We start from the raw sequence: 25,390 nt of genomic DNA, 5'->3' as shown, positions 1-25,390 counted from the left end.
ACTTAGTATCGGTAAGGGTATCCAATCCCCGTTACAAGTTTTGCAGCTCCGCTGAACGAGAAGTTTTTTAGCCATATTTAGCCACTTTATTAACCAATTATTATATTAAATTATTTTCTATAAGTAGCTTATAGACCTAGTCAAGATCCTTGGCTTATTCTCAATTGAGACAGCGAGATTTTGGAAGTTAATTAATACTCAAGTGTCCGTAGATTTACAGTTCGTAAATTGCCGCCATTGTTATACGATATAACGTTATATCCCAAACTAGATAGCGTTAGCTTAGTAGAGTGTAGTATATTATATAAAATTTCAATTAATCAGTAAAATCTATTAATCTTGTTAAACTTCATTGTCAATTAAATTGTACTTTATAACTAAATACATATACTATATTTCCCCATGTATAAGACACACCTTTTTTCGAAAAATTTGGGGTCTAACAACTGGGTGCATCCTATACAGTGGTTGTAGATTTTTTTTACTTGCATTTCCAGATTTTTTGCGCTTGTTGTCTTTGCGCTCATTGTTTCGCACTTGTTACCGGTATATCAGGTTACGTTTTGCCACGTTCTACCCAGAAATGGCTCAGAAAAGATTTTCGTACAGTGCTGAATTCAAGTTAAAAGTTATCCCGTTTGCAAAAGTGAATGGAAATCGTACTGTTGAACGTAAGTTTGGTCCTCCTCCAACTGAGAAAACAATCCGAGACTGGCTACGGGAAGAAGAAACCATACTGAAAATGCCACGGCAGAAGAAGGCCATGAGAGGCAAGTCAGCAAAACAGTCTGATTTAGAGAGGGAATTGAAGATATGGATTGAAGAGCAAAGAGCAATTGGAATTCCTGTGTCCACAAAGATGGTTCAGCATGAGGCGAGAAGAATTGCTGATGAAAAAGAAGTTACTGATTTCAAAGGAGGACACAATTGGTGCTTCAGGTTCTGAAACGGAATGGACTAAGCATGCGTACATGCAACAGACTTGCCCAAAAGATGCCTGAAAGCTATGAGCAGAAGGCCCTTGAATTTCATTGTTTTGTCATTCAATGTCGGAAGACACACTTGTTTGAGTTGGTACAGATTGCAAATATGGAGGAAGTCCCCCTTCAATTTGATGTCCCAAGTAACAAAACTGTTGATAAGAAGGGAATGAACACTGTAACTGTGAAGACAAGTGGACATGAAAAGAGCCATTATACAGTTGTTCTAGCTTGTATCTGCCTCCTATGTTGATTTTCAAACGCAAAACAATGCCAAAAGAAGACATTCCTCGAGGAGTGATTGTCCTCGTTCATGACAAGGGTTGGATGGATCAGGATGGGATGAAGATCTGGTTTGAGAAAGTTTGGAGCAGGAGACCAGGTGAGCTCTTATGCAAACCTGCCCTATTGGTGCTTGATCAGTTCAGGGCACACATAACAAAAAACAAAGAAGTTTCATGCAGAGCAAAAAAAAAAAACAAAACTTGCCATCATACCTGGGGGCTTGACACCCCAGCTCCAACCACTTGATGTCAGCATTAACAAACCCTTCAAAGCTGCCATGAGAGACGAATGGAACTAATGGATGAAGTCTTCTGGGAACAATTTGACACCAGCAGGAAGAGTGAAGAAACCAACTATAGGAGAAGTTTGTACCTGGGTGAAAATATCCTGGGATAATATCAAGATTGAGATCGTTGTCAAGTCATTTAAGAAGTGTGGCATTTCAAATGCCATAGATGGAACTGAGGACGAGGCAATATATGAAGACAGTGATTCGTCATCAGACACAGATGAGGACAAGCTAATGGATGGGAGTTTGACAGTGATGAGGAGCAGTATGAATTTTATGATGAATAAAACTTGAGTTCAATAACTTTATGTAATACATTTTTTTTTTTTAAATTCGGGCCCCAAAATTAAGGTGCCTCTTATACATGGGGAAATACGGTAATGACTTAGATTTTACAAACGTAACATAATTAATTAATACATAACTTGATACGGAAGTTATATAAACGGAACTCATAGATAACCCCAAGGGCTCACATCTGGTGAGTATGGGCTTGGCACACCCAGGGTCCTGAGCTGGATATCATCATTCTCTTTCCTTGGTGATTCCCTTCCACTTCTCTCTCTCTCTCTCTCTCTCTCTCTCTCTCTCTCTCTCAATTTTTTTTTTTTTTTTTTTGGCTGATGCAGCAAAAGCTTTAGGCTTCCTTGCACCATATGGCTAATAATAATAATAATAATAATAATAAAAAGAAATACCTAACAGTTTCGTTTAGTAGTCAGGTCCAAACAGCTTAATAGGAAATGCTGAAACTGTGAACTACCTTGAGCTAGTAGTTCGCGGTGTCCGACAGATGTCGAGTATCGCTGTTTTATGCAATAAACATTTAATTCATTAATTATTTTCATTATCTTTTACATTATATACAGTTAAAAAGTTATTTAAAAGGTATTTTTAAAATTCTTTATGGACATTCCAGAAGGTCAAGGACCAATTATATTTTTTTCTATTGGTTATGATATTCGATTAACGCGTTTCCATTTTGCGCTCGTGGGACGAATTAATCGCGTTAATCGAGGCCCGCCTGTACGTGTATATAAAATATTACAATAAATAACATAAAACTGTTAATGACTTTTTTTATTATACACCATTTTAATAATCCTAAAAATCGTGGGAAGCTTTAAAAAAGAAAAAAAAAAAAAAAAAGCCCAATTGTCGTGCATGTACCTCACAGGCTATTTGGCCCACCATTTATAAAGGACCAACTACCATCACCTGCAGTGAATAATCAGAGAGAAAACTGGATATCCAATTTTAAAAAAAGCAACACACCATAAGATGCAAGCTTATTTAGAAGACCTTTATGCCAAACATGACCAAAAGCCTTTGAAATGTCAAGAGCAATTGCTTCAGTTTCGCCAAACTTTTCCACTGAATTTGTCAACATTTGGTAACACAAACCAGAATATCACCAGTGGATCAACACTGACAGAATCCATACTGGCAATAGCTGATCAGATGAACAGTTTCTAGGTAGTTAAAGAGTTAACAGTTAATTGATTTCTCCTTTACTTTAGAAAGAGTAGAAGTGCAATGGGACGATAAATGGATGGGAGGGATTTGTCAATCTTTTTAGGAACTGGCTGGATATGAGCAATTCATAACTGCAATATGATAACCAACTGTATAACTGAAACTTTATAAAATAGGAATAATATAATATAAGATTGGACCAAATTAAAATGATAAAAATAAAATACACTGATTGTACAATAAAAGCAATAAGATAAAATATAAATAATATTAATTACACTATATGGATTAAAAGCGATAAAAACAACCATAGCTTTCAGAGATGACTGCCTCCTTTATCAACAGTAAGACTTAACTTATCACAGTACATCCTTAAATAGCTGCAGGATCACGGCTTGCAGAACATGTTGCTGTAGGAGCACGGGCAGTAACCTTCACATGTGCACTGAAACCAAAAATGACTCTGAGCGTGCCAGGCGGAACCATTCAACCTGTCCAAGAATTACGGTTTCAAAGAGGGGATGAACATGGATTCTCCTGTCTCTATTAATGGTATTATGCTCAGAAGATCAAATCTGCAAACTCGTGAGCCATTTGCACTTCCAAAATCCGTGGGAATGATTGACAATAACAGCATCGCCAGGCGAAATTTGGTGTTTCTCCTCCCAAAAATGTTTGGCCACAGCAGATTTCCCATAATCTGTGGCCTTTATTGCATTAATATGCTCCCCCATATAATCTCTGAAAAGGCATTTTGTCTCGCCAGTATATCACTCCCCACAATCCTGGCATTTAATCTCATATAAGACCACACCTGTACCTTCCATGGGTACGGGATCTTTAACCTTTGACATGACAGTGTGCAATCTTCACCCTGGCAGTTGCACACGGCATGTCTGTCAAGCACGTAATACTCTAGCAATTCACTCAATCAAGCCTGGATAGTAGGGAATGTATGCAGTGGCAATGGGTGCGAATGGCTCTCTTCGCCTGTGTTCTACTTCCTGAACACATTTATCCAAGATCTTCTGTGGGTACCCGCATTTCCAAAGATCTGCTGTGACGCATATCTCCTCCTTTATCCTCTGAGGCACTACAGTGGGACCCAGCCCTATCCAACAAGGCACTGATAACACTATTCTTGTGATGGTTGACTTATGCATATGGGTTTTCTATATATACACTCATTTTTATTCTGGGGCTATATCTATACACCAACACATCAAGGAAAGGGAGGGTACCATCCATTTCCACCTCCGAGGTAAACTCAATAAAAGGGGAGAAGCTATTAAGAAAACTGAGAATCTCATTCTTTCTCCCCCTCTGTACAATAGCGAATGTATCGTCAACGTATTGTTTCCATGCACGAGTGGGGAAAAACACACCCGTCAAAAGTCTTAGACTCGAGCTCCTCAGTGGCTAGGTTTTCTATAACAGTACCAATTGGAGAGCCCATCACTGTGCGTAAACCTGCTTATACATAGTGTTTTGAAATAACATAGTGGTACTGGAGAGCCATAGTTCTACCCTGCTATAAATATCTTCCATGCTCAAAGGAGTCCTGTCCCTAAGGTATTATCCCTCTCCAATGCCCCACACGCATTTCACCCTGTGCTTGATGGGGATGCATGTAAACAGAGACACCACATCAAATGACACCATGGCCTTGCCCTCTTCAATGACTTGAGCACATATAAACTGCACAACGTCTCCACTGTCTTTGATGGTAAAGTTCGAACATCCTATGATAGAAGCTATTAGTTTGGCTAGAAAGCTGGATAATGCATGCGTAGGACCGGCCACAAACAATACAATTGGCCTAAGCAGAATCGCTGCCTTATGAATTTTTGGCAGGCCAAAAAACCTAGGCAGCTGGCACCCCATGTCATGAAAGTGTCCAACAGGTGTCTTCGGAGATTTTCTCAGCATTCAACCAACCCTACAGAATTTTGTTGACATGCCATCCAGATTTCTAGCCAAACTAATATCTCCTATCATAGGATGTTTGAACTTTACCATCAAAGACAGTGGAGACTTTGTGCAGTTTATACGTGCTCGTCGTGAAGAAGTCTTACTGTTGATAACAGAAGCAGTCGCCTGTGAAAGCTATGGCTGCTTTTATCGCTTTTAATCCGTATGGTGTAATTGCTATCCTTTATATTTTATCTTATTTCTTTTATTGTACAATCAGTGTATTTTATTTTATTTTATCATTTTAATTTGATCCGGTTTTATTATATTATTCCTATTTTAATAAAGTTTCAGTTATATGGTTGGTGTATCATATTGCAGTTATTAAATTTGCTACTGTCTTTGTCTATTCTAATAAAGGAGGTAGCGTTCTCATATATTTTCTTCAAAATCATAATACATGGGGTATCTATGCGTTGTCTTTCCAGTGCCTGAAACACTGCCTTATGTTGTATGGAGTCAAATGCCTTTTCATAATCCACAAATGTCAGGCATAATGGTGTTTTATATTCATTTGCTTTCTCCATTAGCTGTGATATTACGTGAAGGTGATCCATAGTTGAGAATGAAGTAAAATGTAAGATCTGTTGCTTGGGGAACAGCAACCCCAAAATAACTTATACACTTGGTGGGAGAGAAAGAAAGATTTGATATGATATAAGCAGACAATCTCTGTCCAGTATAGCTAGTCTGCAAGGAGGGCCTATGATGCCCATCGTTCATTTACTGAACACGTGTTCGTAGAGATAGGGAAGCCATAATTCCACAGTATAAGACAGTTTTAAGACCACATTTGGAATATTCTGTCAGAGTATGAAGACTGCACCTGAAAAAAAAACTTCTTTAAAAGGTGCAGACAGGCAAGGAGAGACCTGAAAATAGTGCCCATATCAAGAAAGACTCTGAATATGTGGGATACAGAGATCCACTTACCGTATTTCCCCATGTATAAGACGCACCTTTTTTCGAAAAATTGGGGGTCTAAAAACTGGGTGCATCTTATACAGTGGTTGTAGATTTTTTTTTTTATTTGCATTTCCCGCTTTTTCACGCTTGTCTTTGAACTCATTGTTTTGCACTTGTTACCGGTATATTAGGTTACATTTTGCCCAGAAATGGCTCAGAAAAGATTTTCGTACAGTGCTGAATTCAACTTAAAAGTGATCCAGTTTGCAAAAGTGAATGGAAATCGTGCTGCTGAACACGTTTGGTCCTCCTCCAACTGAGAAAACAATCCAAGACTGGCTACGGGAAGAAGAAACCCTACTGAAAATGCCACGGCAGAAGAAGGCCATGAGAGGCAAGTCAGCAAAATGGCCTGATTTAGAGAGGGAACTGAAGATGTGGATTGAGGAGCAAAGGGCAATTGGAATTCCTGTGTCCACAAAGATGGTTCAGCATGAGGCGAGAAGAATTGCTGATGAAAAAGAAGTTACTGATTTCATAGTAGGACACAATTGGTGCTTCAGGTTCATGAAATGGAATGGATTAAGCATGCGTACATGCTCCAGACTTGTCCAAAAGATGCCTAAAAGCTATGAGCAGAAGGTCCTCGAATTTCATCGTTTTGTCATTCGATGTCGGAAGACACATCAGTTTGAGTTGGGACAGATTGCAAATATGGACAAAGTCCCCCTTCAATTTGATGTCCCAAGTAACAGAACCGTTGATAAGAAGGGGGTGAAAACTATAACTGTGAAGACACTGACATGAAAAGAGCCATTATACAGTTGTTCTAGCTTGTTGTGCCGACAGAACCAAGCTGCCTCCTATGCTGATTTTCAAACGCAAAACAATGCCAAAAGAAGACATTCCTCGAGGAGTGATTGTCCATCTTCGTGAGAAGGGTTGGATGGATCAGGATTGGATGAAGATCTGGCTTGAGAAAGTTTGGAGCAGGAGACCAGGTGGGCTCTTACGCAAACCTGCCCTATTGGTGCTTGATCAGTTCAGGGCACACATAACAAAAAAGATTGCTGCAGAGCAAAAACAAAACTTGCCATCATACCTGGAGGCTTGACATCCCAGCTCCAACCACTTGATGTCAGCATTAACAAACCCTTCGAAGCTGCCATGAAAGATGAATGGAACCAATGGATGAAGTCTTCTGGGGACAATTTGACACCAGCAGGAAGAGTGAAGAAACCAACTATAGGAGAAGTTGTACCTGGGTGAAAAGATCCTGGGATAATATCAAGGTTGAGATCGTTGTGAAGTCATTTATTAAGCCTTAGATGGAACTGAGGACGAGGCAATATATGAAGACAGTGATTCATCATCAGACACAGATGAGGACAAGCTAATGGATGGGAGTTTTGACAGTGATGAGTTGTACGAATTTTATGATGAATAAAACTTGAGTTCAATAACTTTATGTAATACATTTTTTTTCAAATTTCAGGCCCCAAAATTAAGGTGCGTCTTATACATGGGGAAATACGGTAATTTGGATAATTAATTTTGTAATAGGGGACCTGAGTGGGGTTCTCTAACAAGGGTTAGTAAAGTGAATGACGGCAAGATTTTCACTGTTATAAGTGACTCTAGAACTAGAGGGCATAAAAATTCAAATTACAAGGGAAGAGGATTTAGACTAGATTGTAAGTAGGGGTTTTTTTTTTTTTTTTTTTAGCCATTGAGTTGCTAATTTTTGGTATAATGTGGGTAGGTGAGGCCGACAGCTTGGGGAAATTCAAAGATCACCTGGATGGGTATGTATGAGAGGAGGGAAACACATCACATAAATAGTTATTTTTTATTTTATATTTTGGGTATCAAAAATACCTGCGGTTTCCTTGCCAAGCCATTAAGCCATCAAATAATGTGATAACTTGCATCTGTTTTACTTTTAGAGCGTGTAAACCTCCCAATTCACCACCAAACTCTGTGACACAGCAGCAGCAAAAGTGGAACAGATCATTATGATAGCAATGGTGTCAGAATGACTAATGGAAACAACCCATTCCAAACAGACTAGAAACTCTGTATTACTATAGTGCAAAAATTTTGTTTTATATACTGATGATCTATGTTAATTAGATATTTTTAACATAAATGGATTCTGATATCATTAACCAAAAGGAGTGTACTGTACTAAGAATCCTACATTTTTAGGCTTACTTGACTCAGTAGCCATAAAGAAAAAATTTCAAACATTTAAGAAAATTTATGATGATGGTTTTAAGGTACGAGTAAATGCAAATAGCAAGATGCACTCATCCATAAAACATTCATTGTGAATTTTTTTATAAGCCAAATTTTTTTTCATTTCATGTTCTGGTAAATTTATTTCTTAAAATTACTTTCATTTATGTGAATGGAGCAATATCTGAATTTGTAAAAAAAAATAAATAAATAAATAAATAAATAAAATAAAATAAAATAAATTAAATTAAAAAGGCATTTTTCCATAAGTGGGGAAAAATCAGTATGAAATTAAATGTTTGAGTGTATATACACAGTATACTTCTTGTGCTCCTGTTTTATTTGCACCTACAGAAGTGTCTTGAATTCAAAATAGCAAAATTAAATTTTTACCGTTAATTCTTCACATTCTCTTAATAGGCATGTTTTGTGTGTGTCAGAATTAAGTTCTTCTTTTTCCTGTAAAAGGAAAAAACATTTATTTATAAAAATAATATATATTTCATTCTGTCAACTTAGCGTTTTTCACATTAATTTTACAATTTTAAAATATATGACACTAATTTTACTTAATGTTTCTACATGCACATGAAAATTTACATTTTGTGATATTAAATGGTGTCAAGTTCATATTATAGTTATAAATTCACCTAGTTTCTTTTTATTAAAAACAAGCTTGATATTAAACCAGAAAAAGCTTATTGTTGCGGTCGGAAGTGACTAAATATAACTTTCTCACTGATACTGATCAAATGGGAATGAAACAGGAAAAGTAAACTGATTTGGTATGTTTCAAGTATTTTAAAAAAATAAGAAAATTCAATTATAAAAACCTGGTTAATGTCAAAGTTCAAAGGAAAATGTTCGAAGTATGCATACAAGTTTAGAACATGTCGTGTACAAGTTTTCAACATGTCAACATTAACTAATCAGGAGAATTCCGTAGTCACTCTATTAACATTGTGCAGAATTTTCATAATTCTCATTTAAAATATAATTTTCTAGTTCTGTTGTGGTAGACATCAGTGAGTTAGCATCTCTAAGTTAACATGCCAACCAGATGTCTCTTTGGCATGTTAACTTAGTCCAGATAACAAAATTGTGAAGTTCCGTTTTTGCTGCCATTACTAGCAATATACAGTTTGATTTATACAAGCTGTACATTAATATGTTAAAATTAGTGTTATGTTCTTTATCATGTATATAATGGTACATACCTGCTAAGGAGAGTATTTATGCATCGGGATATTATTTGCTGTTTAATACTTGTAATCCAACAATTTTTTTTGTCATCAGTTTCTGTAAACTTTGTAAGTGAAGTGTTCTTGCTAATTACACTATGTGACCCAATGTCACTTCAGAAGATCAGGAAGTGGCAGACAAAAATGTTCAGTGTCTGAGTACATATGGGGGGGGGGAGAGAAAGAAGATATGTTGGATTGTAGTTGAAAATTTTACCTAGGCTGTATGGAATGAATTTTTGTGCATGTGCACATACAAGTAAATAAGTTGCAATTTATGGAAAAAATGAACTACTAAATGCTTGTTGGATCCAGTGTCTTTATTATACCTACTGTATCAGTTTTGTAGTTTGGTTTATGCTATTCCTATTATGTAGTTTAGAAGCAAATTAAGTTTCGTTTTCAGTAAACTGGGTCAACTGGAGCAATTTTCAGTCAAAAGAATAAAAGGGGAAAAAATTCTTGTAAAAAGAAAAATAAATTTAAAATACAATAAGTGCATTCAACAAAAAAGACATGACTATACAAATTGTGTTATTTTTTGTTTGTAAACTTCTCAGTAATGCTTTAAAAAATATTCTGAAAAAAATAAAGTAATTACTATCACTTCTTTTTGCAGAATGATATCCAACAAGGGGAGGGAAAAACACACACAATTACCCAAAAATTATTTTTTTGTTTGTTTACTTTTCACTTTCCCTTTAATTTTGTTCATTTTAATTATTTATTTTTTTTTTATTGCTGGTTTTATCCTCTTGGATCATTAATCAAATTTCATTGCTATGACAATGCAGTCATGGGAAAATCTGCTTAAAAATATACTGATATACTGCTTAAAAAAATTTGTTTTTAAATGGTACAAGGCACTACTCTGCACAAAGGAATTAAAGTTTAAAGCTAGATTTCCTCTTCACTGTTGTTATCAATTTGTCATTGTTAATTATAATCACTTTGGTGACAAGCACAGTGGGCTGTAAAAATTAGCCACAAAACATGGCCATAACATGTGTAGAACTGTTCTGACAGCATGAATGAAGCAGACCAGATTTTCACATGTAAAGAGCTCTTAAAGTTATTGCTCAGAATTTTTTTTCCAACGGCTCAAGGAGATATCACACAGAGGGACAAAAGTTAAAACCTAGATGTCCTCTAATCCCTTTGATAAAATTTTACACACCATTTTGTTGTTGCTGATAAAGTCAGATGCAAAAAAAAAAACAAAAAAAAAAAAACATGGACATAATACATGTGGAAAGAGAACCAGGTTTAATTGCAGGAATTTGTGTGATAAGCCATAGCAGTATGCAACGGAGAACAAGCTCTGATGGATGATAAAATTCAGTTCCATTTATTTATGCAGACAATGTTTTAATGTCTTTAGTAAATAAAAAGAAATATCATTCATAGAATTAGTATACCAACCTATAAAATTACACGAAAAAATGGTTGTCAGCCAACTATAGTTTAACAGACAGTTGATGTTGACAACTACAGCAATGCTAAACATATTAAGGGAAACTAACTTTCCATTATGTTTACTAACATCACATATAATCTATATATTTAATACGGAAGGCGTTTTCTTTCAACAGTCAGTGTGAACGATAGGCTTAACCGATCGGACTGGAAGTGGTCTCAAATTGAAGCTATCTTATATTTCTTCCGAGCTTTTCACAAAGTTGTTAAAATTTAAAAATTCCAAATAGTATTATTTTATGGAATGGGCCAGTTTTGTAGTACACACGAGAATAGTTCAACATTCACTTCATAAATGGAGCCACAGGAAGATGTTGACTGTTAAACAAATAGTTATCTAAGTTGATAAGGCATTTTTTTCTGATTAACAATTTGCACATTCATGTCCTTTCTTCCAGGAAAAAAAAAAAAAAAATAATAATAATAAATAAATAAAATAATAAAAAAAATAAATAATAATAAATAATAATAAAACTCTGCTACAAACTGTGAAATTGCCTGCCTTTAAAGAAAGAAAACTAATTGTTAGGATTCCACTGCACTACTTGCTCACTATATGTCCCCACACTGCGCACACGAACTCATACACTCATTGCCATTTGCTATGTTTAAAACATTCAGAAGTCATCATTTTATCGTTATCAACTTCAAGTTTTTGTTTTTTAAGGTGAGTAATAATTTAAGGATTTAGAATTATGTCACAGTCAGGAAGACATGTCCGGCAACATGCTACTATGATTGGTAGTGTTGAATGTACCTTGCAGCGAAGAATATACATGCCTTTTCGCGTTTCTGCAAATGTATTCAGGATCGGTCTGAAATGGTGAAATCAAAGAAAATTTATAAGTTTCCTCAGTTACAAGAAATGACAAAGGATTCGACGTGTACTGGCTTACCTGCTTATGACGTAAGGATTCAACGTGTTCTGGCTTACGACAAAACATGCACTACAGTTCCTTAGAACAACTAGAGAAAAATTTAAATTCACATACTAATGAGGGAACAAAATTTAAGAGAAATTCAGGTATACATTAGTTTCAGGTCCGTGATTGAGAATTGAGAATTTTTTAGAGAACAATAAAGATCCGGACTAACAGACTACAGTTGAAAATATGTTGGCAAACTTCAAGAAGTTGGGCCGCAACATGATTGTCACGGTACATTTTTACACTTCCACATTTAGAAATGTAAGTGAAGAACAGTGTGAGAAGTTTAAACAGGACATTAAACCACATGAAGATGAGGTACCAGGGAAGTGAAATGTCAACATCAGGGCTGATATTTGCTGGATACTGAAGAGGTACTGTACAGTAGAAGCATCTGCAAGAAAACAAAAGAAACTAAACACTAATAATGAAAGTTTGACCAAGTTTTTAAAGTGAAAGGTGTTTTTAGTGTACTTTTTTAATATTCTGCCCTTTTCAGTAGTATTTTATAGAGATGACAATGAATTGTCCAAAAATTTTCGGGAAAATAGGCAGTAAAAACTGTGCTACCAAATTGTGAAATTTTCGCAACGAGTACAGCTATTTGCATAGAGAATTAGGCTTTTAGTGTACTTTTTAATATTCTTCCCTTTTCAGTAGTATTTTATAGAGATGACAATGAATTGTCCAAAAATTTCTGGAAAATATCAAGCAATAAAAATGTTTATCAATTGCAAAATTTTACCAAATGCACTAAGGTAGGCAGCCTTACCGCATGTAGATTTTACTCCATCCAATTCGACTTTGCCATTCTCATTTAAAAAACGACATTTTCCTATTTGGCTAGCTATAAATAAAAGTCAAGGGCAAACGTTTGATACAGTCAGAATTTTGCTTACTAACCCTGTATTTAGTCACTGCCAATTGTATGTAGCAATGTCTCGGGTCAGATCATTCCAGCATGTTCAGATAAGGTTACCAGTAGGGCACAAAAATATAAAAAATGTTGTTTTCAAAGAAGTATTATAGAGACTGAACTACATTTTGTACATGTGAAATTGTTACATGTGCACATTTTGAATAATCAGAAAGATGGTGAAAGGAAAGAAAATTTATGTTTCCTCAGATACAAGAAATGAGAAAGGATTCACAACACATACTGGCTTACTTGCTCCTGACAAAACACGGACTACATTTCTTTAGGACAGCTAGAGAAAAACTCTGCTACTAACTGCAAAATTTTTGCAATGGGTACTGCTAGTAGTAATATAATAATTTGATTCTTTCCTCATATGTAAAGGTTCCACTGATATCTGTTCTCCCAGTTGATCTTTTGTACATATCTGGGATTATTAAAGATTATTAATGTTATTAGATGTCACAGTAATGATGCCATTTAATTTTGCACATGTGATTTGTTTCACTGAAATTACATTTATTTCAAAGAAGCAAAACAACTTCATTACTATAACATCTCATATGAAATCCTTTGCTTCGCCTTTCACTTCTGGGTTGTCTACTCTTTATTCAGTACGCTCCCTGAGTTGTACTCGAAGAGGATAGAACTATTCCTGAAACAGTGATATTTGGATGAAAGGTACTCTACTGAGAACAAGCAACAATAGTCTTCTCCATTTTGGAAGCACTGCTTGTTTGAAATTGTAAGTCTAGTTAACTCATTGTGAAGAATTTTATAACATGAGGTTTTCAGCAATAATACCATTTTGCAGTGTTTTGCTTCTTTGAGTTTACTGTGCATTAAAATGATGCATTTGTGCATTAACCAATACACATTATTAAATTCTCAGAGTCAGAGATCACGGCAGCGAATTGCATTATGTTAACTATTATTATATATTCAGATTTTAACAAATTTTTATATATCTTTTTCCGTTTAGCTCAGCAACACGGAAGTGGTTAATTGATTCCTTAAATAGTGACTTTAATGTAACATGCACAAAAAACAAACCTTTTTTCCAACACAACCAATGTAAAATTCACAATTGTTATAAAATATATATTTTTTTACAGACTACACACTGAGGTCTCTCTCTCCTTCTCTAAAGTAATGTCAAATTGGTTACCAGTTCAATGCAAGCACTCTATGACCAGCTTATGAAATTGTAATTAGCATTATACAGTAATACCCCGAAGTTACGCGATAGGTGGGTCGGACGAAAATCGCGTAAGTCGGGGTACAACTTTGCATATAAATACATATAAATTTTGCTTAATTGGGACCAAGGACTAACAAAAACACTAGTTTAGAAGAAAAATATTAATAAAATTGCAGTTCTTTATACATATTAATACAAAATATGTATTAAAAAAAACAAATGACTTACGTAAAAAGTTATTTCGATGTCGATGGCTTCATAAAATCTAACAAATTCGTCTGACGACACAGCGCGGTCTTTTTTTCACGCAGAATTTCTTCGTAGCAAGATAATTTTTTTATTCCTTGCTTTGTAGCTATAACGTGTTCTTCGTTGGAGTCTTATGTTTTCTAAAATTTTTAAGCCCTTTTCAATTTTAAACCTGTCAAGTTTGCAATTGTCATGTGCTTTTCGCCGTTGCTTCATTTAGGCCTGTAGCACGTGCAATATCACATGGTCTTTCATTTCGCTCAAAGCGTTTCACAATTTCATATTTTTTCTCTATCGACAGAGGTGGACTGGCCATAAGCCTTACCGGGGAAACCCCGGTGGGCCAGTGTATTTTGGCCATAAACCATAGTATGAGGCCACTATAAATTTTCCCGGGTAAGAATTTTTGACCCAGTCCGCCTCTGTTTATCGATAATTGCTTTTCTTTTTCTCTCTGAATCTGCAGTGTCTTCACCAGGACGCTTCCTTTTCACACCTTTTAATTAAGTATTTTACTCATTTTTAGGGAATAAAGCACAATTACAAAACGAGGAGGCACGCTTGATACGCATAAACAAAGCTGCGCGCATGTAGCAACTGAATAAACAACACCATAAAGGCAGAGATACACTATTAACACCTCACATTTCTAGGGGTTACTACCATAAAACAATAAAAATCCAGTTGCGTTTCTGCTAGTGAAATCTGTTATAAACTGGTAGTAAACTCGATCTAATTGCATTTGCGATTATACCGATAGCTGGAATTATGTTGGTTTTTACGTTATTATGGTGAAATGTGTTTCCCCTTCACTGATATAAAAAACATAAAAGCAGCAAAGTTGAATTTTGTTCATCTTTCGCTCTCATTCTCCGCCGTCGCACCGTATATCGATAACATATGAAAAACGACCTTGAAGATAGTGGGCGGCAGCGTTGCCAAACGAAAAAAATCAAGAACCGCGTAACTCCAAGTTCGCGTAAGTCGGGGTATTACTGTATTAATTTACCGAATGAGAGACAATGGTAGAAGAGTAAAATTCCACTTTATTTTTTTTTGCAGATTACAAATATTCAACAGCAAATAATACCCTATGAACCGAAGTCACACACACACACACACACACACACACACACACACACACACACACACACACACACACACACACACACACACACACACACAACATGGTGCTTGTTTTAACATAGAGCTTGTATACATTGCGCTGCATGACTATTATGGCAACAAAAACAAAATTATGTGATCTTTGTGAGAAATTGAAAAACATTTTGCATATGCTGTTTTCAATTTAAGAAGAATATTTAATTTTTTTTAAATCCTCTAGTTTTAACTAACTGTGCAACAACATAGTACATTCTTTGTCGTTCTCTCTCAAATTGAAACTATATATGTACAGTGACTTGAAGAGGCTCAGCACCTGCGTTTGGAAAATTCACGTTTTGTATTGTTAGAAATCACCGAATTCCTTTTCCCAAAACGTCACATCAAAAACAAAATAAATTTGTGCTTGTTACACAGTTACAGTTACACAAATTCTCTGATTCCACACACTATTCTTGGGAAAGAATAGAAATGTAAAATTTAAAAGTGCTATATACTGTGATAATGATAATATATGCAGTAGAGTAACAAGTTTTCATTATAGCTCCATTCAATTCCATTATAACAATGTTTGTCAGTATTTGGTTCTGGTGGTCTTTTCAAAATAGCCAAGTTAACAAGTCTTTGGATGTCTTATATAAAAGAGAAATGGAAATACACAAGAAAAAATGAGAAATCCAATTACCAACGCCCATCTCTTCGTAGAAAAGCCACAAAAGTTTACATGTGACTGATATGTAAACCAACAAACTCAGTAAGTTCTCCATTACATTCCAAATTGGCTGGTCAACTGGCAATACTTAATACTGAAGGAATGCTTTGGCATTCCATTACACAATATTATAAGCTTGTCTTTATCCCCCACCCCCATAATTAACACATAATTCAAAACTTATTATTTCAGTTATTCCTAACCGGCACTACAGATCAAATGTTTTTTGTCCTAAGTTGAAACATCTACTTGTTCAAACCAAAAGAAATTGAAATACATAATTACTGCAAAAAACAATCTTTAAATCTAAGATCGAAACTCAATTCCTAACTACTTTACTCCTTTAAATCTTCTCATACGAGTCAAAATCTGTCCTGTTAGTGCTGGTATTTAGCATTCACAACACTATGTACTTTGCCTTTTGTCCATATCACAGGATTCATTTATTCATCGCTGTTTCACTTCAGATTTTTCTTGCTTAATCACATTTTCATAGCGCTCAGAGACAATGATTTTCAATATGTGATCATGCAAAAATCTGTCATTAGGCACTGTAAAGGTCACCTGAAACTACTTTCTTTCTTTTTTTTTTTTTTTTTTATGAGAACCCCAAACACGAGAGGTATTAGAACCTATAGTACTTAGTACCGTGCTTGGGTTGGAGAAGACGAAAGAAGATATTTGTTGACATTGGACTTGAACTTCTGTAGATTGTAATTTTCAGGAAATACGTATGAAGGAAGGTTGTTCCAGAAAACGGCAGTTGAATGAATAAATGAGGAAGATGAAAAGTTGGTTCTGTGGGTTTGAAGTTGGACAGTAAATGGATGTTGGCGGCACGTGTTCGGACTGTTTTGAAAGAGAGAGCGGCAATTATAGAAGCCAATTCAGAAGAACAGTGCCCATGGAAATATCTGTAGAAGAGGCATGCAGCAGAAACAGTACATCTATGAGAAAGTGAGTGGAGAGACTCTGTTAGAGATGAATCATTAATTAACCTAACTGCCCTCTTCTGAATGGAATCAAGAAGCCTGAGAGAGGTTTTGGGGGCACCACCCCAAATGTGGGAACAATATTCCATGGCAGGGCGGATTTGCGATTTATACAGAGTGAGCAGCTGTTTGGAAGAAAAGTAACGCCGAGAGAGAAAGAGAAAACCAAGTTTTTTAGATGCAGAGGAAGCAATATTTGTAATGTGCTTGTGCCAAGAGAGATTAGAAGTCAGGGAAATCCCCAAAAGAGATATATCCTTTTGCCTAGAAATTGGAGTGTCACTAAAGATAAGCATAGGAGCAGAAGAATCCTTTTTGCGGGATATAAGACAAGACTGAGTTTTAGAAGGGTTGAAATCAACTAAGTTGTCTTTGCCCCACTGGAGAATTACCTGAAGATCGGCATTTAAGGAATTGGTAGCAGATTTTCGAGAAGTTGAAGCTGATTGAGCAGGGCAAGGCTTTTCAAAATGGAAGGTTGAATGCAATGTGCTATCATCGGCAAAACTATGGATAGGATTTCCAGTCAATGGAAGAAGGTCATTGATATACAAGAGGAAAAGAGTGGGGGAAAGAACTGAACCTTGGGGGACACCGGCATTAGTGGAGAAGTTAGAAGACAGAGAGCCATCTACCGTCACCCTCAGTGAGCGATCAGAGAGAAAACTGGATAACCAATTACTAAAAACGGTTGGCAAACCATAAGATGGAAGCTTGTTTAGAAGACTTTTATGCCAAACATGATCGAAAGCCTTTGAGATGTCAAGAGCAACTACTTGTGTTTCACCGAACCTTTCCATTGAAGTAGTCCATAAATGGGTAACATAAGCCAGAATATCACCAGTGGATTGACACTGACGGAATTCATACTGGCGATCGTTGACCAGACGGAAGGTTTCTAGGTAGTTTAAGAGTTGGAGGTTAATTGATTTCTCCATTACTTTAGAAAGAGTAGAAGTAATTGCAATGGGACGATAATTGGATGGGAGGGATTTGTCACCCTTTTTAGGAACTGGCTGGATATGAGCAAATTTCCAAGCAGAAGGAAAAACACCTTTGGAATAAGAAAGTGAAAAAAGGCGGCAAAGAATAGGAGTAAGTTCAGGAGCACAGATTTTGAGAACAAGTGGAGAAATACCATCAGGACCTGGAGCTTTCTTAGCATCAAGATTCATCAAAATCCTTCTGATATCCTTTTGACGGAAGACCACAGGAGGCATTGAATGGACCGTGTTGGGAATGGTGGGAGGTGTTTTACCAAGTTCATTAATACATGAGCGGGAAGAAAAATGGGATGCTAGCAGGTCAGCTTTATCCTTGGCTGAAGTGACAACAGAACCATCTGGTTTGGACAGAGGTGGGAGCAGAGATGGGCAAAAGTTGCGGCCAATAGCTTTGGCAAGAGACCAGAATGCTCAGCTACCATTAGGGCAAGAAGCAAGTTTTCTACTCTTAGCCTGTTCAAACTCTAGTTTGGACTGATTAATAACTGCTTTACAATTGTTGCAAGCTTTGGTGTAGGCAGAAAATGAAACTGAAGAATTAGAAACAAGCAAGCTGTTTCTTAATGGAAGTGTGAAATTCATAAATAGCTGGAATATAAAGTGGAGGGTGGGGAGAATATATAAATATATTTCCTCAATTGTCAATTTTTTCTTATCTACATCATGATGAATGCTGCTAGCATTTCAAGCCCACTTTGTGATACACATGAAAAGACCAACTTGAAGAAAAACTACCCCCCCCCCAACATGATTAAGGATTATGCAACAAAAAGGGATTTAGGACTGAAGGCCTCAGATTATGGGAAATTCACTAGACAAACAAGTTGGTGCAAAGCATCATTTTTGTTATATCTCATATTGTGAATGCCTTCACAATGAGTTGCCCTGATATTGCACTACCTTGAATAAGCAACCGTTCGCCAGTAAAGAAGACTAATGTTACTTATTCTTGGTGAATATTACCACCCAGATGGCACTGTTTTGAAGCTCAGCTTCTCACCAGTGGGCGGGGTAGGTACCCTGGTGAACACCAGGCATCACTGATGCGAGGTCAACAAGCTTCAAAACAGTGTCACCGGGGTGGTGGTATGTGCCAAGAATAAGTAATATTAGTCTTCTCTACTGGCAAAGTGTTAACCTGCAATATCAGAGCAACTTTATTTTAGCCAGCAAGTTATAAATTACTAGAACAAGTTACCTACATGGGGGGGGGGGGGTAAGAGGCTGACAGTTTGGATAAATTCAAAGGTCAGCTGAATAGTTACGAGAGGAGGAAAATGCACAGGTTGTCTATTTGCTTTTCTCTTATTAATTATTTACTTTATTATTATTATTTTTTTGGCTGGTGCAGCATAAGCCTTAGGCTTCCTTGCACCATATGGCCATTACTAATACTAATTTGTGAATTTAACAAAAACAATGCTATTTCACCTACTTCGGTGATTTACTCAGAAGTAAAATGATACTTTGTACTAACCTGTTCTTCTAGATTACTGCAACTGATTAAAGAAATATGTTGCATTATGAAAATTTAGCCTTCATTGTGATAAAATATATCAAATTCAGCCAGCTGTAGTATTCTGCAACACAAGAAGCTGAACTTTCTGCAACACAAGAAGCTGATATAACTTCTTGTGTTACAAAGGACCAAGGTTTGAGTCAAACAATTTTACAACCAATTGATCACATTTGTCAGGCTCAGGTACAGATCACCTCTTCAACAAAATTACACTACAGAATTTGTAGAATGTACGGACACAAAATACATATACACCACATCCTCAACATCTATTGCATTCATCTAACCAACTCAACCCAAATCACGTTTCTTGTATCTTACACACTTATTGCTATAATATATAGGACAATGAAAACCAAGAAACTGATCTTTAACTAATTTTCTATATATAATTTAATACAAATATTTATATATCACACAAGAGAATTCTCAAACAGTAATGGTACATATTTGTTTCAATTCTTAGAATGGAAACAGTAAACTATCCTTCTCTTCCCCCCCCCCCTTTTTTGTATCAGATTTATTTTTAGCTTTATGGGGCTGTGTGTGTGTGTGTGTGTGTGTGTCATCAAAACAAGTGTTTTGGCGGCATATGCACATCTGCCAACTTGTGACAGCTGTTTTGGGCCAAAACAGTCAAAAAGTCCACACTGCAAGAGAAATTAAATAATTTTACGGACAAAATACACATTTATATTAAAATATAGCTAGAGGATTGTAGCTATATTTTACCAGCACAGTAAGCTTTTAAACTTTACTTTGTCTAACATATTTGACTGCGATTTTTGTCTGAATTGTCTTTTAGATATTAACTAATTACAACTGCTTCAAATTTGCTAGTTTCTTTCTTTACCGAGCAACTGTAGCAAACTGCATTTCTTCAGAAATGTTAAGTTAAAGTTTTATTTAAAATAATGGTATTGCTGTTCAGAATTGATTGTCAAGAACATTTCCAAAAGTGCAGCAGAAAGAGGTTTTTTTATTATTATTATAATTAATGGTAGAATATTTTCTGATATTCAGTATTGCAATGATGAATTATTAAAATGCCATGAAAACTTCGGATAACTCGTTATATTTTATATCTGGTAGGTTCTTGCAATGAGATTGACAGCAACAACCTGCAAATATCTATTTCTTTACCTACAATGATATTGAGAAATATTGAAAACTTTTTCTCTGAATGGTATTACTGTATGACAAATTAGTTCTCCAAATATGATTACATTTAAGTTAAAAATTAAATAATGTTCATCTTAAGATTTCCAAAAACTCAGTTTGTAATTTTGTTAACTATTTGGAGTTTGCAGAATCTTGTTTTGTTTTGGTCTTAGGAATTCACAATAGAAAGTCAGCTGGCTGCCAAACTCAGCAAAAAATCTTGCAAATTTATTCATAAATTCATACAGCTTTTGCTATTAGTGTAATAAATATTTGAAATTATAACATTTCACTGGATCACACCAGCATACAAATCACCTTGATGGTACATGCAAACTTGCACAAACATGTTTTTTTTTTTTTTTTTATGACAAATTATTTATAAATTTTTACTGCAGAAAGTGTTTTGACATTTTTGGTCTTTTGTGACTGACAAGGAAGGCTGCCTTTACTAATTCATTGCTTAGGAGGGTTGTGTTTTGGCTCTTATTTCTAGACTATCAGCAATGCAAGTTAGGAGCGAAAAACTATTTTCTTTGAAAATAAATCTTCAGTTGCATTAGTTTTTAATAAACTAAGTTCTTTTTTAGTTTTTAATAAACTAAGCTCTCTCTCTCTCTCTCTCTCTCTCTGCTAATGGCAATTATAACAAACTACTCTCAGGTAGCTATCACGACTCCATTCATTAATTAAATTAAAAAACCATTCTGATTCTTACTATTTTTTTGGAAAAGAAAGACAGAAAAACTGTTTTAGCAAAACAACAAACTAATACACCAACTCCAGTGCGATGTTTGTTGTTTTGTTATTTGGTTTTTAGGAGCATTAGCAACTAAGGCCATATTGCTCCGGGGATATGCGGTAGTCATTCCCTGACCTTTCCGCATCCTCCATATTTGATGGGCACGGGCTCGAACCCCAGTCTAATCAAGAAGCGTGTGCTACGCACTGCTGCTCCTGCCCACCTGGCTATGGAGGCGCTGCGATGGTGAGGGTATTAAATCAAGTCAATAAGAGAAAGACAATATAGTGGATTTTGCTCTCTTAGGAAACATGAGGCAAAATTTTTTCATAACAATGCTGTTTTGGTATGGTTGTCAAGAGCATTTCCAAGGCAGCTCAAGAGATGTTTTTCTCCCCTGAATGAATATTCTCTTACACTCGGCACTGCTACAAGGAATTGTTAAAATGCCAAGCATAGCATCGTATAATTTTTATATTTCAAGCTTCCTTGCACCCTTTCAGTTCCCCAAACAAAGATTACTATATCAATTCTTTCATAACACATCAGGCAGGGTTCTGTCAGTTTTCAATGTGAAAACTGGCAGGGTTCTGTCAATTTTTTCTGTCAGTTTTCAGTGTGAAAACTGACAGAACTTTTGCCGTGGAACATCTACTGCTTCATCTATATCTTTTTCTTTAATGATGCCAAGAAGTACCAGAAACTGATCCACAAAAAAATTTAAATTTGAAAATGACACTGACATTTATTGTACAGACTGTTTCTATCAATCAATACAGTCAATACTATTGCACACTATGTATTGTCGCAGTACTATCGCACTATGTATATCAACACTATGTGTATAATCTTGTCCACTTTGGCAAAACAAATGCCTCCGACTAAGTCAGAATCACCTTTCTGGTTTAGCCTGCTAAGTAATCAACTTTCAAAATGGAAGTGGAAGATTTAAAACCTGTTGGTATAATATATGTTCATGTAACATTTTTCAACATACCTATGAGTAATGATCTCAGTACATGGACACGAGGTATGCTGAATTGAAGAGCTATGTTTGGATTTTCAAATGTTGGCATAATATTTAAGACACAAGCAAATTGCTTTATTCAAGACAGAAAAGAGGAACATGAACAGACATTCTGCACCACTGAGGACAGCATGCCTAAAATCATCAGCTTGCTTGGCCTGTTTAGAATTACTTTAACCAGATGTTTGCAATTCAGAAGTTCTTCTTCTTCTTCTTCTTTGAAGTTTGTTAATTTCTCTCCTTTCAAGACTTTTAAATCATGAACTGGATTTCAATGAGTCGGGGCCATTCACTAGTGGTCACTTGTACTTTTTTGATTTGGTAACTCTGAAAAGTGCTCATGTGGCTTTTATCACTACTTCTAACTTTTTGTTGAAACAGACTTGTCAAAGGCTGCCACTCTTCTACCAATCTAGTTACACATTTAACCAAGACAGCCAACATGCATAAATTGAAACTGTTTAAATCTCTCATTTTATCACTCTTTATCAGCAAGCCAAGAGAATAGATTTATGTTTTATGACAAAAGATGCAAATAACCATTTGGCATGAATGGCATCATTAACACTAAAATCTTATACCTATTTTTGAATTTATTTCTAGGACACTGGATGCTGCCCTTATGCTCATTTGTTGGCAAAGGTTTGATTACATTATATTTCCTGCCAATTGAAATTAAAATCATGTCTACATACAGTACAGAATACATTACCTTTTTCTGATTTTACGATACATAGAAAATCTTATGTATGTCCTGAAATTTTACATTGTGCAGTAAAATCTTGTTAATTCAAAGAATAAGTACAAATCTGGAATGCATCTGTATTAATCAATCAAGAGAAATTTCCAGTCCCTCTTGTTAATACCATGCAGAATTTATCATTCTTGTTTAAAATAGATATTTGTGAATATACAAGTAATGGGTTAATTTAGTCAACATGGCAAAGACAACAACTGTGCTGTGAAGAAATTCAGTAAAGTTCTCACATGCGATGACAAGACTGCTGAAGTTTCTGTCACCATTACACAGTTTGATGCTTATGAGCTATGCATAAAAGTAGGATATTTCTCTTTTTTGTATTACTGCTTTCGACAAACTTTCAGAGCAAATTTCTCTTAGTAAATAAGCTGGTGATCAAAGTGATATTACTATATACAGCTGAGAGGAGTACATAGAAATATGCCCAATGCCTGGCAAGCAAAAAATAAGCTTGATTACAGTTGCCTTGGCTGTGGAATTAAATCTATTTTTTCCTCCCTTTGTGGGTATAATTAAGTCACTATTTATCAAAAAGATTAACCATGGAAGTTGCACTGAAGGAAAGTATTACATGCAACTATATATTAAGATAACACTGGGCTCTTCCTAAGCTGCATCAAACTAGTCAACAGTCCATGCAAGCACTCTAAGGCTGTACACAGCTGTAATTAATAAGAGTAGTTGAATATTATGTTATAAAGTTTACTGATTGAGTGGCAATGCTAAAAGAGAAAAGCATCCTTTTTCACAGATTATGAATATTAAACAGAAATATCCCAAAATGTGGATACTTGCTCTTTAGATGGTATGCACAATTGTACATAATAAACAGCACAATGCTTGTGTTTTAATATACAGCAAACTGCATGACAATTATGACATGCAAATCTTTGTTACTGCGTGCAAGAAAGTTGAAAACAATTTCATATGCCTGGTTGTGAATACCTTAAAATTTTTTTTTTTTTTTAATTAAATCTTCCAATAGGAAAGATTTTTTTTCACCCTCCAAATTGCATTTATTATCATTCATTTCAAAATGAGCATACACATTTTGGACACTTGAAGATGCACAATACCTGTGCTGGGAAATTGCACATTTTCTATCATTAACAACCAGTGTCCCCCTCACCCACCCTCTGCATGTGCACCCATAATTAATGGGAGTAACACATTAATTCTTCCTGATTTTGCATGCAGTTCTTAAGGAAGTAAAAAGAAATATAAAACTTAAAAAGGTACTGTACAACAACACTAAAATTTGAAAGGCACTAGAAAATTTTTGCTATAACGTTTGCTTGTATTCTTAGCCACATTTTTGAATTATACAAGCTATTTGAAAATTGCTAGACCCAATTCACACTTTGAATTTCATTGCAGATGTAGTTCGAATAATCCACAGTAAAATGAATATAGTCCTATATCAGTGGTTGGGGAACAGCAGCAATTTCGAAATACATCACGTTTTGAATAATCCAATATAAAATTAACAAAGATATAATATAGTTCATTGCAGTATTACTGAAACACATTAATTAGCTTTGCATTACGAAAGATAATGAAATTGTCACACATTACAGGGAACAAGGCTATCCTGCATTCCTATTTTGGAATGTAAACAAGTGCACTTGGTAACTAATTTGTTAACCCAAATAAGCAGAAATTCGGAGCATTTTAAAAAAAAATTCATATTTTAATGTAGCCTTACTAATCCACTCCCCCCCCAGAACAACAACAAAAATCTCTTCGTAACCAACTATTCTACAACAGTGACATGAAGAAGAGGTCAAATCAAGTAAAAATAAGCTGATTCTCTATTGCAAATCTGGAAAGTGCAGGCTATGAGCATGAATTTGCAAATTACCACCTGTTCCCCATCTTCCAACTTCCTGAAATATTTCCTAAAAGAATGGAGGTTTTTCTGCTTTCCCTATACCCAGTACATTTTTCCTCTTTTAGCATAACTGACATATGCTAAAAGAAGCAAAGCAATTAAGAGGATACCCTCCAATACTGCTGGATTGTCTCACCTCTATATGCTTGCAGTGCTATGAAATCACACTTCTAGCATATTAAAATATGCTTCTAACCTATTACATTATATTTTGTATGTATATATCATGTATATGCATGCATGTGCACACAGGGATATAATTTATTATCAAAAACTTACATGAATGGATAACTACACACAGAAGTG

The 25,390-nt window shown here is 35.5% G+C and overlaps 1 protein-coding gene across 4 annotated transcripts in view; it reads right to left on the bottom strand.

The window, feature by feature from the left end:
- Nucleotides 1-25,390, bottom strand: part of LOC150090684 (uncharacterized) — a 306,488-nt gene that overhangs the window by 155,081 nt on the left and 126,017 nt on the right. For 3 of the 4 annotated variants that reach the window (XM_090372249.1, XM_090372256.1, XM_090372243.1), the window contains one exon: nucleotides 8,539-8,604. The exons of the other annotated variant lie outside the window; for it this stretch is intronic. In XM_090372249.1, the coding sequence (XP_090228375.1) occupies nucleotides 8,539-8,604 (66 nt within the window). The remainder of the gene's footprint in view (nucleotides 1-8,538; nucleotides 8,605-25,390) is intronic. 4 annotated transcript variants of the gene reach the window in all.

Source organism: Mastigoproctus giganteus, chromosome 1, assembly GCF_048544385.1.
Source record: "Mastigoproctus giganteus isolate SK-2022 chromosome 1, ASM4854438v1, whole genome shotgun sequence".
In the NCBI taxonomy this organism is placed as follows: Eukaryota; Metazoa; Arthropoda; class Arachnida; order Uropygi; family Thelyphonidae; genus Mastigoproctus; species Mastigoproctus giganteus.
Note: the sequence above shows the minus strand (reverse complement) of the source record. Positions and strands in the feature narration are given on the sequence as shown.